This window comes from Impatiens glandulifera, chromosome 1 (assembly GCF_907164915.1).
Source record: "Impatiens glandulifera chromosome 1, dImpGla2.1, whole genome shotgun sequence".
Lineage (NCBI taxonomy): Eukaryota > Viridiplantae > Streptophyta > Magnoliopsida > Ericales > Balsaminaceae > Impatiens > Impatiens glandulifera.
This window is the reverse complement of record NC_061862.1, coordinates 94,327,856-94,344,804: the sequence shown is the minus strand read 5'-3', so window position 1 is coordinate 94,344,804 and position 16,949 is coordinate 94,327,856. Positions and strand designations below refer to the sequence as shown.

The following is a 16,949-nucleotide window of genomic DNA, read 5'->3' as shown; positions in this document are numbered from 1 at the left end:
GGGCAAGATGGGCCACCGCCCAGGGCCCCAAAATTAAGAAGACCCAAATTTTTTTTATGCAGTACTATAAAAAATAAATAAATTAGGTTTTATGTTTCTTTCTACTCCTACTCGACTCTCTCTCTCTCATTTTTTTTTATACAGTACTATAAAAAAAATAAAATTAGGTTTTATGTTTCTTTCTACTCGGCTCTCTCTCTCAAATTTAGGCACCAAATCTTAGATCGCCCAGGGCCCCAAAAATGAACGTGATGACCCTGCGTACGATGTGTATCATACATACTGCTATTATTTTAATGTTTGCTGAGATTCATTCCGGAGAGCCGGTAGAGTCCGTCGGAGAGTTGATCGTTTTTTTCGAGGACTTACGAGTTCGATAACCTAATAAGTAACGTTTTTTATTTATTTCCTTTTCATGTCATGCATTTGTTGTTGTGTTCAAACGATTTTTATACTTTTTAATATAAATGGACCTTTTAAAAAAATGGGATAATATTTTTTTGTTTTTCAAAAGTACGATTTACAATAATTTTATATAAATTAGAAAAGATAATACAAAAAATGTAGTAGTCTTCAAAAAGAATGAAATAAAAATGAAAACTCAGACAAACATATAAAAACACGATAAACAATTTATTCATAATAAGAATATAAATGAAATAAAAACTACTCTAGTCTATAACTTTGATGGTTAGATTTAAATTAATGTCTCATTCCTTTCATCATCTAATTGTGGCTTTACACAATTCTGATTTGATATCAGGGATAGTTCATATACTTTTGTGAAGTTCATTGCGTAAGGATTACATTTATGGAGCATTACTATATTCATTTTACCTTAAGAGACAACTATATACGATAAAATCGAGTATAAGAGGGAACGATGAAACTGTTTTTAAGTGAAATAGTATAAACACTAATTTTTACTCCCTTTTCTTTATTTTTTTTAAATTAAGGAGAACTAGCATGACTCCCACATTCACGGCCTCCCGTTTCAACACAAAGCGTTTTCAGATGAAATCGAATCTGTGACCTTTTAGTCTCTTAAGCCGACTCTTACCACTAGTTTACGTGAGTTACTAATTGTTTAATTACTCCCTAATTATATAATTTATATATTTTGATAAATCTCGAACCTATTATTATATAAAATCTATATACAAGATTATTGCATAATTATTAAATAAATAATTATTTTTAAAGACATCGTTACGATGACCGGATTCTGAAAATAGTTAATTTTGGTCCTTAAATAAATAATAAGATATATAACTATCGAGTTAAATTTGAATAATAGAAATCATTATAGATATATTTATATTTATTAGACAAATAATTATTTTTGAAGTCATTTACGGAAATAATTAATTTCGGATAATTAATAAGTTATATTTAAATTATTTTTTTTCATTTTTAATTAAATAATTATTTGAAGTTATTGTCGTTTCAATTTGATTTCAAAAATAAATTTTCAATAATAAAAATCAATTATATAAAATAACTGATAGATATATATATAAATAATTTGAAATGAATTTATTTATTTTTAATATGATTTATTTGTTTTTATAGGGGAGAGAAAAATGAAAAAAATAATAATGAAAACAGGAATTAGTCGATGGGAGACCAAGTTATAAGTTAACACATCCCAATGTTTTTCCTCTCACGAAACAAATAGCTATTTTTTTACGATTCTGAAAACGGTAATAACTTTTGATTATGTGCTCCAAATTTACTCAAAAATAATGTAATCGAGAAACATGTTGAATTCAAATATTCCTACCTATAAATACAATTTAGGAGTCTCTAAGAATGATACTCTTTTGACACACCTTTCCACATCTTTAAGCACATTCACACATCTTTCCAAACCCATGAAACTCTCCTTTTGAATTTTCTAAGACAAATTATCAAGCTTGTCTTATTGGTATTCAAACTAAGTGTTTTTTTTTTAAATTTGGGAAATTTAACTCACAAGGATATCCATTAACATTGTAAAGAATCCTTTATTTTTTTAATTCATCTTTTGTAAGCCCAATTTAATAAAGCCATCTTATTGATATTTTCAAATTATTGCATTATTCTAGATTCAATTTATTGAAATTGATCTTTGTTTGGGTGATTTAACTTTATGTTTTTATAGATTTGTTCAATTCAATCCTATTCAAAAACGGTTTAATTAAAATAAGAGATTTGTTTTGAATGAGTCCTTGTTTGAAGACAATGACTCAAAATCAATCCATATGTTGTATGTAGTAAAAGTGGGGTGCTTGTAATCCCCAAAAAATATCTTTATTTTATTTTAATTTTTAAAAGAAAATAATTTTATGTGAAGAACCTGCTTGATTTTATGCAAATAGTTTGATTCATTGATGTTATATAAGGATGCATATTTGATGTTTGATTCATTTATGGCATGTTTCTATGCAATTAAATTTCAATTTAGGACAACTTATGTATTTTTGTGTCATTAGCTTTTTTTTTGCTAGGACCTTTCTATTGAGGTCGACCGTGGAGGCAGCATCCTTCTTCGTGCGACCAATGCACACAACCCTGATCCATTAAATATCAATATAATTAATATATAATATAATTAATATATAAGTGATTATTTGTAAATATTATGCCTAACTAATAATACGATAATTCATTCATAATGAGTATTATTCATAAAGTATGATTATATAGCAATTTGTATACATATATGAATAAAGATCTATTATAAATGTATTTTGTTTTAATAGAAAATTTTGAAAATTTTTCAAAAAATTATGTGTCTTTTTTCGTGTACAATTTTTTTTTTTATGAAAGTTAAAGTCATCTACTTTGTATACATATATGAATAAAGATGTATTATAAATGCATTTTGTTTTAATAGAAATTTTTTCAAAAAATTATGTGTCTTTTTGTATAAATTTTTTTTTATGAAAGTTAAAGTCATCTAATTAATTAAGAAACTGGACGAATTGATGACATGAATAATTATTTATAATAATTAGTTAGTTATATATTTGATTAAAAATAAATTGTCAATAGTCTAATTAATTGTAATAATTAATATTTTAATTAATTATAATAATTAATTATTGATGTATTTTATTGATGTATTTGTTTAATGATATATAAAATAATTATAATATATATTAATATATTTAATAAGAGTAACGATAGGGGATAAGGGCCACGAAAGTCCAAAATATTCCATTTTAAACACCAAATATTCTCTCCCTCTTACTAATTAATTTATCTCTCCACATCTACTAATTAATTAATTTATCTCTTCTTCTCTTCGGATTTATTTCTCTTTATTAATTAATTTCTCTATTTTTTTTAAATTAATTAATTTATCTTCTCTAACTAAATAATTTATTTATTTCTTTTATTATTTAATTTTTTTTTCTTTTCTTTAAATTTTGTTAAAAAAATACATTTACGGCTCGTAGTTCAAACATGGGCAGATCTATGTAGGGGCTAGTTATCCGAATAATCCAGATCGAACAAGACCTACACTTAAAGGAATACAATATGAGATTATAGACATTTCAATTTCAAACCTTATAGATAGAAATTTGTATGTCGCTCGATTTCTTGTCATGTGTGGAAATCGGTAATTCTAGGGGAGAGCCGAGGGCAAAAGTTTGGCTTGTTTGCACGAAGCCAGGGCATCTTAGGTTATAACATCCTGTTTTGCCATAGGAATCTCTCTGCATTGTCCCCATTAACTAGGTTACTTATAAACAAATTTACACATTGAATAATGTTGCAATAATAATCTTAAAAAAACACCCATTATGCTGGAGGAGAACTCACTGTCCAATATATGAAAAACCTTGTTTGATTGTCTCCTAAAATTTTGGGATAGACCTAAGAAATTAAATCAATAATAAACTAATTAAACTACTTATATATCTAAATAGTTTTGACATCAAATGTATAATTGAGTTTTGTACTTACTGTCCAACCGGCTTCAATGGAGTTTAATTTCAATGTGTTAAGCCCAGATGCAAGCCAAAGTTGCGATAAGCTAAAATCATTTTTCTCAGTTCGAGGATTCGAAACACTGAATTTTGCAGAAGTTCCATGGTATTCTCCTTTCTTATTCCATACCGCTGCATGCTAACATTTTTAATTTGTAACATTAAATTATTTTAGGAAAAAGTTAATTGAAAAGGTAATATAATCATACCTCATGCTTCTTAAAGTCAGCATATTTGATGGCTGGAAATGGCTGAAACGACTTAAATTGATTCTTAAGGGTTCTTAGAATAGGGACTGTTTGAAATGGGCATTTGCCATTTCTATGCCAGCCCTGGACAAGTTTATTCTCGGGGAGAGAGTTATCTATTTTCATCTATACAGATTAATTAATTAGCTTTTATAAACCAAGAATTTAGGAAATATTTCCAAATGGACTTGTGTGGTATAATGTACCTGCTTGTCCAAGTATAGATTGAGTTGCAAACTCTTAATCAATGGATTATCGAAAGCGATTTGTTTGTAGATATCAATGCAATCGATAACATCTCCGTTGTCACTCTGCATATAGATTATAAAAGATTTTATTTTATAACCTTAATGTTGAAATTGAAAAGAAAATAATGAGGATGATGACCTTGATGGTTTTAAGTGTTCCTTTGGGTTTTGAAAAGTTCATGAATGTCGTAGTGGCATATGTAAATCCATAGGGTAACAAATGGGCTACGACTATTGTCCCAAATGCAAAGATCATTGCAACAATATTCATCATTTTCTCATAAATGAGAAATGCATTCAAGGATGATTCATTCTTTAAGAGTCATTGGTGGTGGGTTATATAAGACTTCTAAACCTTCCTTATGTTTAAATTATTAATTGTATGAACAAGAAAAAGAAAATACAGATCTGATCTGATCCAAGAGTGTTTAGGCATTAATTATACATTTTCTTTTTAAAAATAAATAAATTACATCATAATAAAATAATTTAATCCTTTGAAAGGACATTTATTTTTATTTTTTTTTCAAATTAGGATTTACATAATTATATATATATATATATATTTTTTTTTTTTTCCAAATTAGGATTTACATAATTTTATATAAATTATAAAGAGATAAAAAATTCTTTTGTTTTTCAAAAATACAATTTACAGTAACTCTATATAAATTATAAAGAGATAAAAATTTCTTTTGTTTTTCAAAAATACAATTTACAGTAACTTTATATAAATTATAAAAGATAAAAAAAATGTAATAGTCTTCTACAATAATGAAATAAAAATGAAATCTCAGACAAACACATCAAAAACACGAAGAAACAGTTTTTTCATAATAAGAATATAAATGAAATAAAAACTACTTTAGAGTCTCGTAGCTTTGATAGTTATATTTCTATTAATATCTCATTTCTTTGATATTTTAAGTGTGCCTTTACACAATTTTAATTTAATATGAGTGATAGTTCATGTAATTTTTTTTGTAATATTTATAATGTTGAAGCAATACTATATTCATTATACCATATGAGACAATCATATACGATAAACTTGAGTATAAGAGAAAGACGATGAAATTGTTTTAAGTAAAATGTTGTAAACACTAAGTTTTTTACTCCCTAATTATATAGTTTATATATTTTTGATAAATACAGAACTTATTAATTATTATATAAAATTTATACACGGGCTTATTGCAGAATTATTAATTAAATAATTATTTTAAAGACATCGTCAAGGCGACTGCACTATAAAAATAATTAACTTCAGACCTTAAATAAATAATAAGATATATAACAAGTTAAATTTGAATAATAGAACTTAGTAGGATGTATTTATATTTATTAGATAAATAATATGTTAGATTTAAATTAGTGTCAATTTGATTTCAAAAATAATTTTTTAATAATAAAAATCAAATATATGAAATAAGTGATTGTTATATACAAATGATTTTGAAATGAATTTATTTGTTTTATAGGGAAGAAAAAAATGAAAAAAAAAAATAATGAAAGAGAGGAGGAATTAGTCAATGGGAGATAATTAGTAAGTCAATACATGCCATTCTTATTGTTTTTCTATGAAACAAATATATTAGAATCTCAATAAATGAATATAATATTTATTTATCGATAAATAAATAATAATTTATTTAGATGATATTTTTACATATTTTTTTATTTAATTATATCATTTTATATATATATATATATATATATATATATATATATATATATATATATATATATTAAGTTAATGTACCTAGAATTCATGATAGTTATAACTTTTATGCAAACTTTAATTACATTCATATTTGTAGAATTCTAGATGCATGATATGATAGTTAGAGTTGAGACCAGGGACGGACCCAGAATTCGGTGGTGGGGTGTAGGGATGACAATTTGAAACCGCCTCGTAAAAATCGAATCGAATTGTCCCATTTGGGACGGTTTCCCCCGAAACCGAACGGGATGGGGTTGGGATGATATTTGTGTCTCCCGCCCTGATCTCACCCCGTTTTTGCTCCGAACACTATAAATATAATTAAATATATTAAATCACTATTATATTTATTTCTTCACTATATTTTATAAGAATTTTAAGTTTATTTCTTTATAAAAATATAAACTTTCAATATATTTTAATATATATTATATTAAAAAAATCCATTTATATAATTTTATTTTACAATTTTATTAATTTTTTAAAAATATTTTATTAACGGTGCCCCGCGGGGATTTCCCGAAACCGAATAAAACCGAACGGAGCGAGGATGGTATTAAAAAAATTCCCGAAACAAAAACGGTGCAGGGATGGTAAATGCATTCCCCGCCCCGAACCGCCCCATTGCCATCCTTAGTGGGGTGGGCTTAAAATTTTTTTAGGGTGGGCTAAAGTAAAAACGATTTTTTTTTTTGGATAAAACGGGTAAATAAAAGTAAGTTTTATAATTTTTTTAATAATTAAATAAATAAAATAGTGAATTCTATTGAAATTTTTTAAAAAATTAGGGGTAATGTCACATCTAAACCGTAATTTTCTTTTCTTTTTTCAGGGTGGTCTTCAGCCCACCCGAGCCCCTACATAGATTCGTCCCTAGTTGAGACTATTATAATGTGCACATGATAGTTAGTGCACAATATCATGTATGTAGTGAGACTATTGTACTATCTCCAAAAAATATGACTTATTAATGTGTTTAAAAATTAGTCTGGGATGAAATGTATTCATGATATATTATATAAATAAAAATATATTATTTGAAATATAGTGATTATTCATTTATATTTACATAGGCCTATAAAGCCTTTATTTGTATTTATTCGTTAATGCATTAAACAATGTTATTTGTTAAGCCCATAGGACTAAGTTGAGACCGAAATTTTTTATTCATTAGACGAGATTATTCATTTATCGAACATTCATTTATCGAAGTTCTACTGTAGCTATTTTTTGGACAAATTTGAAACGATAATAAATTTTGATTGGGAGTTCCAAATTTACCCCCGAAAAAATAATGTAATCGAAAAACATGTAAAATTCAAATATTCATGCCTATAAATACAATTTAGGAGCCTCTAAAAAGAAACACTTTTGACACATCTTTCCACATCTTTAAACACATTCACACACCTTTTCAAACCCCCTAGTACTCTTTTGAATTTTCTAAGCAAAATCACCAAGGTTGTCTTATTGGTATTCAAACATAAAACATAAGTGTCTTACTTTGAATTTGGTATATTTATTCACAATGATATCCATAAGCATGGTAATGAATCTTTTATTTTTTTAATTCATCTTTTGTAAGTCCAATTTAATAAAGTCATCTTATTAATATTTTAGGATTATTGCATTATTCTAGATTCAATTTATTGAAATTGATTGAATATCTATTTGTGTGGGTGATTATTTAAATTTCCGTTCTTATAGATTGGTTCAATTCAATCATATTAAATAATGGTCAAATTCAAATAAGAGTTATTTTGATTGACTATTGTTTTTGGTCCTTGTTTGAAGACAATGACTCAAAATTAATCAATATGTTGTATGTGGTAAAAATGAGGTATTTTCAATCCCCTAAACAAAGGTATTTATTTACTTTATTTTTTTTTATAATTTTATGTGAAGAACATGATTGATTTTCGACAAATATTTTGATTTTTTTTTTGATGTTATGGATGCATGTTTGATGTTAGATTCATGTTAAGGAATGTTTCTATGCAATTAAATTTCGATTTAGGACAAACTTATGTTTTTTGTGTTCTTAGCGTTTTTGGCTAGGACCTTTCGATCGAGGTCGACCGTGGAGGTAGGCCTTCGACCGAGATTTCTCCACCAACGAGAGCCTGTACGAAGTATTCTCGCGACAGAGGCCCACGACACTGATCCATTTACTTTAAAGTCTGATTCGTTTGTTTATTTTGTAATGAATATTTATTTTGTGTACTTTCTTCTTTTCATTGTTTTAATTTTTTTTTACGAATAAAGACCTATAAATCATATTTCCACAACTTTGCAGAAATATAGCTTTTAAACCGTGTGTCTAAAAATTACAAAATGAATATATTTATTCTCACAAAAATATTTCCTACCTTATTAACGATTTTCATAATTTTGTGGATATTTTTTTTTGACTTTTTTCTATAACTCTAAAAACGTTTTGAGATATTGTGCTGGTATATTATTGTCAGTAATTTAAATTTTGCTCCTAACATTGTATTGTTGTCATAAATGTCAAAAAAAAATCACATAAATGTGGATAATACTAAAGATAACAAAGAAAAATTGAATAAAATGTAAAGCATAACATTATACTAAAAATGTCAAAATTGACAACTCATTTACTTTTGCATTATCGGGGTGGCTATTATATGAAGTTTTTTTTGGAATATCATTGAGATTTATTTGGTGATGCCCGAGTCTTTGGGTAGTTGTTGGAAAATTTGGATTGATGCGGCTAATATGACAGAGCTACATAATTTGGTTACCATTCTAATTATTTTTAGTGGACTATCTGGTTGGAGAGAAATCATCAAAATTTCATTGACCGTAGTCGTACGATCAGGACCGGCTATTAGGGTGGGCAAGATGGGCCACCGCCCAGGGCCCCAAAATTAAGAAGACCCAAATTTTTTTTATGCAGTACTATAAAAAATAAATAAATTAGGTTTTATGTTTCTTTCTACTCCTACTCGACTCTCTCTCTCTCATTTTTTTTTATACAGTACTATAAAAAAAATAAAATTAGGTTTTATGTTTCTTTCTACTCGGCTCTCTCTCTCAAATTTAGGCACCAAATCTTAGATCGCCCAGGGCCCCAAAAATGAACGTGATGACCCTGCGTACGATGTGTATCATACATACTGCTATTATTTTAATGTTTGCTGAGATTCATTCCGGAGAGCCGGTAGAGTCCGTCGGAGAGTTGATCGTTTTTTTCGAGGACTTACGAGTTCGATAACCTAATAAGTAACGTTTTTTATTTATTTCCTTTTCATGTCATGCATTTGTTGTTGTGTTCAAACGATTTTTATACTTTTTAATATAAATGGACCTTTTAAAAAAATGGGATAATATTTTTTTGTTTTTCAAAAGTACGATTTACAATAATTTTATATAAATTAGAAAAGATAATACAAAAAATGTAGTAGTCTTCAAAAAGAATGAAATAAAAATGAAAACTCAGACAAACATATAAAAACACGATAAACAATTTATTCATAATAAGAATATAAATGAAATAAAAACTACTCTAGTCAATAACTTTGATGGTTAGATTTAAATTAATGTCTCATTCCTTTCATCATCTAATTGTGGCTTTACACAATTCTGATTTGATATCAGGGATAGTTCATATACTTTTGTGAAGTTCATTGCGTAAGGATTACATTTATGGAGCATTACTATATTCATTTTACCTTAAGAGACAACTATATACGATAAAATCGAGTATAAGAGGGAACGATGAAACTGTTTTTAAGTGAAATAGTATAAACACTAATTTTTACTCCCTTTTCTTTATTTTTTTTAAATTAAGGAGAACTAGCATGACTCCCACATTCACGGCCTCCCGTTTCAACACAAAGCGTTTTCAGATGAAATCGAATCTGTGACCTTTTAGTCTCTTAAGCCGACTCTTACCACTAGTTTACGTGAGTTACTAATTGTTTAATTACTCCCTAATTATATAATTTATATATTTTGATAAATCTCGAACCTATTATTATATAAAATCTATATACAAGATTATTGCATAATTATTAAATAAATAATTATTTTTAAAGACATCGTTACGATGACCGGATTCTGAAAATAGTTAATTTTGGTCCTTAAATAAATAATAAGATATATAACTATCGAGTTAAATTTGAATAATAGAAATCATTATAGATATATTTATATTTATTAGACAAATAATTATTTTTGAAGTCATTTACGGAAATAATTAATTTCGGATAATTAATAAGTTATATTTAAATTATTTTTTTTCATTTTTAATTAAATAATTATTTGAAGTTATTGTCGTTTCAATTTGATTTCAAAAATAAATTTTCAATAATAAAAATCAATTATATAAAATAACTGATAGATATATATATAAATAATTTGAAATGAATTTATTTATTTTTAATATGATTTATTTGTTTTTATAGGGGAGAGAAAAATGAAAAAAATAATAATGAAAACAGGAATTAGTCGATGGGAGACCAAGTTATAAGTTAACACATCCCAATGTTTTTCCTCTCACGAAACAAATAGCTATTTTTTTACGATTCTGAAAACGGTAATAACTTTTGATTATGTGCTCCAAATTTACTCAAAAATAATGTAATCGAGAAACATGTTGAATTCAAATATTCCTACCTATAAATACAATTTAGGAGTCTCTAAGAATGATACTCTTTTGACACACCTTTCCACATCTTTAAGCACATTCACACATCTTTCCAAACCCATGAAACTCTCCTTTTGAATTTTCTAAGACAAATTATCAAGCTTGTCTTATTGGTATTCAAACTAAGTGTTTTTTTTTTAAATTTGGGAAATTTAACTCACAAGGATATCCATTAACATTGTAAAGAATCCTTTATTTTTTTAATTCATCTTTTGTAAGCCCAATTTAATAAAGCCATCTTATTGATATTTTCAAATTATTGCATTATTCTAGATTCAATTTATTGAAATTGATCTTTGTTTGGGTGATTTAACTTTATGTTTTTATAGATTTGTTCAATTCAATCCTATTCAAAAACGGTTTAATTAAAATAAGAGATTTGTTTTGAATGAGTCCTTGTTTGAAGACAATGACTCAAAATCAATCCATATGTTGTATGTAGTAAAAGTGGGGTGCTTGTAATCCCCAAAAAATATCTTTATTTTATTTTAATTTTTAAAAGAAAATAATTTTATGTGAAGAACCTGCTTGATTTTATGCAAATAGTTTGATTCATTGATGTTATATAAGGATGCATATTTGATGTTTGATTCATTTATGGCATGTTTCTATGCAATTAAATTTCAATTTAGGACAACTTATGTATTTTTGTGTCATTAGCTTTTTTTTTGCTAGGACCTTTCTATTGAGGTCGACCGTGGAGGCAGCATCCTTCTTCGTGCGACCAATGCACACAACCCTGATCCATTAAATATCAATATAATTAATATATAATATAATTAATATATAAGTGATTATTTGTAAATATTATGCCTAACTAATAATACGATAATTCATTCATAATGAGTATTATTCATAAAGTATGATTATATAGCAATTTGTATACATATATGAATAAAGATCTATTATAAATGTATTTTGTTTTAATAGAAAATTTTGAAAATTTTTCAAAAAATTATGTGTCTTTTTTCGTGTACAATTTTTTTTTTTATGAAAGTTAAAGTCATCTACTTTGTATACATATATGAATAAAGATGTATTATAAATGCATTTTGTTTAATAGAAATTTTTTCAAAAAATTATGTGTCTTTTTGTATAAATTTTTTTTTATGAAAGTTAAAGTCATCTAATTAATTAAGAAACTGGACGAATTGATGACATGAATAATTATTTATAATAATTAGTTAGTTATATATTTGATTAAAAATAAATTGTCAATAGTCTAATTAATTGTAATAATTAATATTTTAATTAATTATAATAATTAATTATTGATGTATTTTATTGATGTATTTGTTTAATGATATATAAAATAATTATAATATATATTAATATATTTAATAAGAGTAACGATAGGGGATAAGGGCCACGAAAGTCCAAAATATTCCATTTTAAACACCAAATATTCTCTCCCTCTTACTAATTAATTTATCTCTCCACATCTACTAATTAATTAATTTATCTCTTCTTCTCTTCGGATTTATTTCTCTTTATTAATTAATTTCTCTATTTTTTTTAAATTAATTAATTTATCTTCTCTAACTAAATAATTTATTTATTTCTTTTATTATTTAATTTTTTTTTCTTTTCTTTAAATTTTGTTAAAAAAATACATTTACGGCTCGTAGTTCAAACATGGGCAGATCTATGTAGGGGCTAGTTATCCGAATAATCCAGATCGAACAAGACCTACACTTAAAGGAATACAATATGAGATTATAGACATTTCAATTTCAAACCTTATAGATAGAAATTTGTATGTCGCTCGATTTCTTGTCATGTGTGGAAATCGGTAATTCTAGGGGAGAGCCGAGGGCAAAAGTTTGGCTTGTTTGCACGAAGCCAGGGCATCTTAGGTTATAACATCCTGTTTTGCCATAGGAATCTCTCTGCATTGTCCCCATTAACTAGGTTACTTATAAACAAATTTACACATTGAATAATGTTGCAATAATAATCTTAAAAAAACACCCATTATGCTGGAGGAGAACTCACTGTCCAATATATGAAAAACCTTGTTTGATTGTCTCCTAAAATTTTGGGATAGACCTAAGAAATTAAATCAATAATAAACTAATTAAACTACTTATATATCTAAATAGTTTTGACATCAAATGTATAATTGAGTTTTGTACTTACTGTCCAACCGGCTTCAATGGAGTTTAATTTCAATGTGTTAAGCCCAGATGCAAGCCAAAGTTGCGATAAGCTAAAATCATTTTTCTCAGTTCGAGGATTCGAAACACTGAATTTTGCAGAAGTTCCATGGTATTCTCCTTTCTTATTCCATACCGCTGCATGCTAACATTTTAATTTGTAACATTAAATTATTTTAGGAAAAAGTTAATTGAAAAGGTAATATAATCATACCTCATGCTTCTTAAAGTCAGCATATTTGATGGCTGGAAATGGCTGAAACGACTTAAATTGATTCTTAAGGGTTCTTAGAATAGGGACTGTTTGAAATGGGCATTTGCCATTTCTATGCCAGCCCTGGACAAGTTTATTCTCGGGGAGAGAGTTATCTATTTTCATCTATACAGATTAATTAATTAGCTTTTATAAACCAAGAATTTAGGAAATATTTCCAAATGGACTTGTGTGGTATAATGTACCTGCTTGTCCAAGTATAGATTGAGTTGCAAACTCTTAATCAATGGATTATCGAAAGCGATTTGTTTGTAGATATCAATGCAATCGATAACATCTCCGTTGTCACTCTGCATATAGATTATAAAAGATTTTATTTTATAACCTTAATGTTGAAATTGAAAAGAAAATAATGAGGATGATGACCTTGATGGTTTTAAGTGTTCCTTTGGGTTTTGAAAAGTTCATGAATGTCGTAGTGGCATATGTAAATCCATAGGGTAACAAATGGGCTACGACTATTGTCCCAAATGCAAAGATCATTGCAACAATATTCATCATTTTCTCATAAATGAGAAATGCATTCAAGGATGATTCATTCTTTAAGAGTCATTGGTGGTGGGTTATATAAGACTTCTAAACCTTCCTTATGTTTAAATTATTAATTGTATGAACAAGAAAAAGAAAATACAGATCTGATCTGATCCAAGAGTGTTTAGGCATTAATTATACATTTCTTTTTAAAAATAAATAAATTACATCATAATAAAATAATTTAATCCTTTGAAAGGACATTTATTTTTATTTTTTTTTCAAATTAGGATTTACATAATTATATATATATATATATATATTTTTTTTTTTTCCAAATTAGGATTTACATAATTTTATATAAATTATAAAGAGATAAAAAATTCTTTTGTTTTTCAAAAATACAATTTACAGTAACTCTATATAAATTATAAAGAGATAAAAATTTCTTTTGTTTTTCAAAAATACAATTTACAGTAACTTTATATAAATTATAAAAGATAAAAAAAAATGTAATAGTCTTCTACAATAATGAAATAAAAATGAAATCTCAGACAAACACATCAAAAACACGAAGAAACAGTTTTTTCATAATAAGAATATAAATGAAATAAAAACTACTTTAGAGTCTCGTAGCTTTGATAGTTATATTTCTATTAATATCTCATTTCTTTGATATTTTAAGTGTGCCTTTACACAATTTTAATTTAATATGAGTGATAGTTCATGTAATTTTTTTTGTAATATTTATAATGTTGAAGCAATACTATATTCATTATACCATATGAGACAATCATATACGATAAACTTGAGTATAAGAGAAAGACGATGAAATTGTTTTAAGTAAAATGTTGTAAACACTAAGTTTTTTACTCCCTAATTATATAGTTTATATATTTTTGATAAATACAGAACTTATTAATTATTATATAAAATTTATACACGGGCTTATTGCAGAATTATTAATTAAATAATTATTTTAAAGACATCGTCAAGGCGACTGCACTATAAAAATAATTAACTTCAGACCTTAAATAAATAATAAGATATATAACAAGTTAAATTTGAATAATAGAACTTAGTAGGATGTATTTATATTTATTAGATAAATAATATGTTAGATTTAAATTAGTGTCAATTTGATTTCAAAAATAATTTTTTAATAATAAAAATCAAATATATGAAATAAGTGATTGTTATATACAAATGATTTGAAATGAATTTATTTGTTTTATAGGGAAGAAAAAAATGAAAAAAAAAAATAATGAAAGAGAGGAGGAATTAGTCAATGGGAGATAATTAGTAAGTCAATACATGCCATTCTTATTGTTTTTCTATGAAACAAATATATTAGAATCTCAATAAATGAATATAATATTTATTTATCGATAAATAAATAATAATTTATTTAGATGATATTTTTACATATTTTTTATTTAATTATATCATTTTATATATATATATATATATATATATATATATATATATATATATATATATATATATATATATATATATATATATATATTAAGTTAATGTACCTAGAATTCATGATAGTTATAACTTTTATGCAAACTTTAATTACATTCATATTTGTAGAATTCTAGATGCATGATATATAGTTAGAGTTGAGACCAGGGACGGACCCAGAATTCGGTGGTGGGGTGTAGGGATGACAATTTGAAACCGCCTCGTAAAAATCGAATCGAATTGTCCCATTTGGGACGGTTTCCCCCGAAACCGAACGGGATGGGGTTTGGATGATATTTGTGTCCCCCGCCCTGATCTCACCCCGTTTTTGCTCCGAACACTATAAATATAATTAAATATATTAAATCACTATTATATTTATTTCTTCACTATATTTTATAAGAATTTTAAGTTTATTTCTTTATAAAAATATAAACTTTCAATATATTTTAATATATATTATATTAAAAAAATCCATTTATATAATTTTATTTTACAATTTTATTAATTTTTTAAAAATATTTTATTAACGGTGCCCCGCGGGGATTTCCGAAACCGAATAAAACCGAACGGAGCGAGGATGGTATTAAAAAAATTCCCGAAACAAAAACGGTGCAGGGATGGTAAATGCATTCCCCGCCCCGAACCGCCCCATTGCCATCCTTAGTGGGGTGGGCTTAAAATTTTTTTAGGGTGGGCTAAAGTAAAAACGATTATTTTTTTTTTTGGATAAAACGGGTAATAAAAGTAAGTTTTATAATTTTTTTAATAATTAAATAAATAAAATAGTGAATTCTATTGAAATTTTTTAAAAAATTAGGGGTAATGTCACATCTAAACCGTAATTTTCTTTTCTTTTTTCAGGGTGGTCTTCAGCCCACCCGAGCCCCTACATAGATTCGTCCCTAGTTGAGACTATTATAATGTGCACATGATAGTTAGTGCACAATATCATGTATGTAGTGAGACTATTGTACTATCTCGAAAAAATATGACTTATTAATGTGTTTTAAAAATTAGTCTGGGATGAAATGTATTCATGATATATTATATAAATAAAAATATATTATTTGAAATATAGTGATTATTCATTTATATTTACATAGGCCTATAAAGCCTTATTTGTATTTATTCGTTAATGCATTAAACAATGTTATTTGTTAAGCCCATAGGACTAAGTTGAGACCGAAAAATTTTATTCATTAGACGAGATTATTCATTTATCGAACATTCATTTATCGAAGTTCTACTGTAGCTATTTTTTGGACAAATTTAAAACGATAATAAATTTTGATTGGGAGCTCCAAATTTACCCCCGAAAAAATAATGTAATCGAAAACACGTAAAATTCAAATATTCATGCCTATAAATACAATTTAGGAGCCTCTAAAAAAGAAACACTTTTGACACATCTTTCCACATCTTTAAACACATTCACACACCTTTTCAAACCCCCTAGTACTCTTTTGAATTTTCTAAGCAAAATCACCAAGGTTGTCTTATTGGTATTCAAACATAAAACATAAGTGTCTTACTTTGAAATTTGGTATATTTATTCACAATGATATCCATAAGCATGGTAATGAATCTTTTATTTTTTTAATTCATCTTTTGTAAGTCCAATTTAATAAAGTCATCTTATTAATATTTTAGGATTATTGCATTATTCTAGATTCAATTTATTGAAATTGATTGAATATCTATTTGTGT

The 16,949-nt window shown here is 26.3% G+C and overlaps 2 protein-coding genes across 2 annotated transcripts; both read right to left on the bottom strand.

Annotated features, from left to right (window-relative positions):
- Nucleotides 1–3,471: 3,471 nt before the first annotated feature.
- LOC124936691 lies at nt 3,472–4,747 on the bottom strand. The gene is made up of 6 exons (XM_047477212.1): nt 4,613–4,747; nt 4,432–4,536; nt 4,187–4,351; nt 3,955–4,116; nt 3,555–3,704; nt 3,472–3,504 (listed from the first exon to the last, which is right to left on the bottom strand). Exons 1-6 carry the CDS (start codon nt 4,745–4,747, stop codon nt 3,472–3,474), a joined length of 750 nt encoding a protein of 249 aa, XP_047333168.1.
- A 7,777-nt stretch (nt 4,748–12,524) lies between these two features.
- Nucleotides 12,525–13,799, bottom strand: LOC124936681. The gene is made up of 6 exons (XM_047477203.1): nt 13,665–13,799; nt 13,484–13,588; nt 13,239–13,403; nt 13,008–13,169; nt 12,608–12,757; nt 12,525–12,557 (listed from the first exon to the last, which is right to left on the bottom strand). Exons 1-6 carry the CDS (start codon nt 13,797–13,799, stop codon nt 12,525–12,527), a joined length of 750 nt encoding a protein of 249 aa, XP_047333159.1.
- Nucleotides 13,800–16,949: the final 3,150 nt, after the last annotated feature.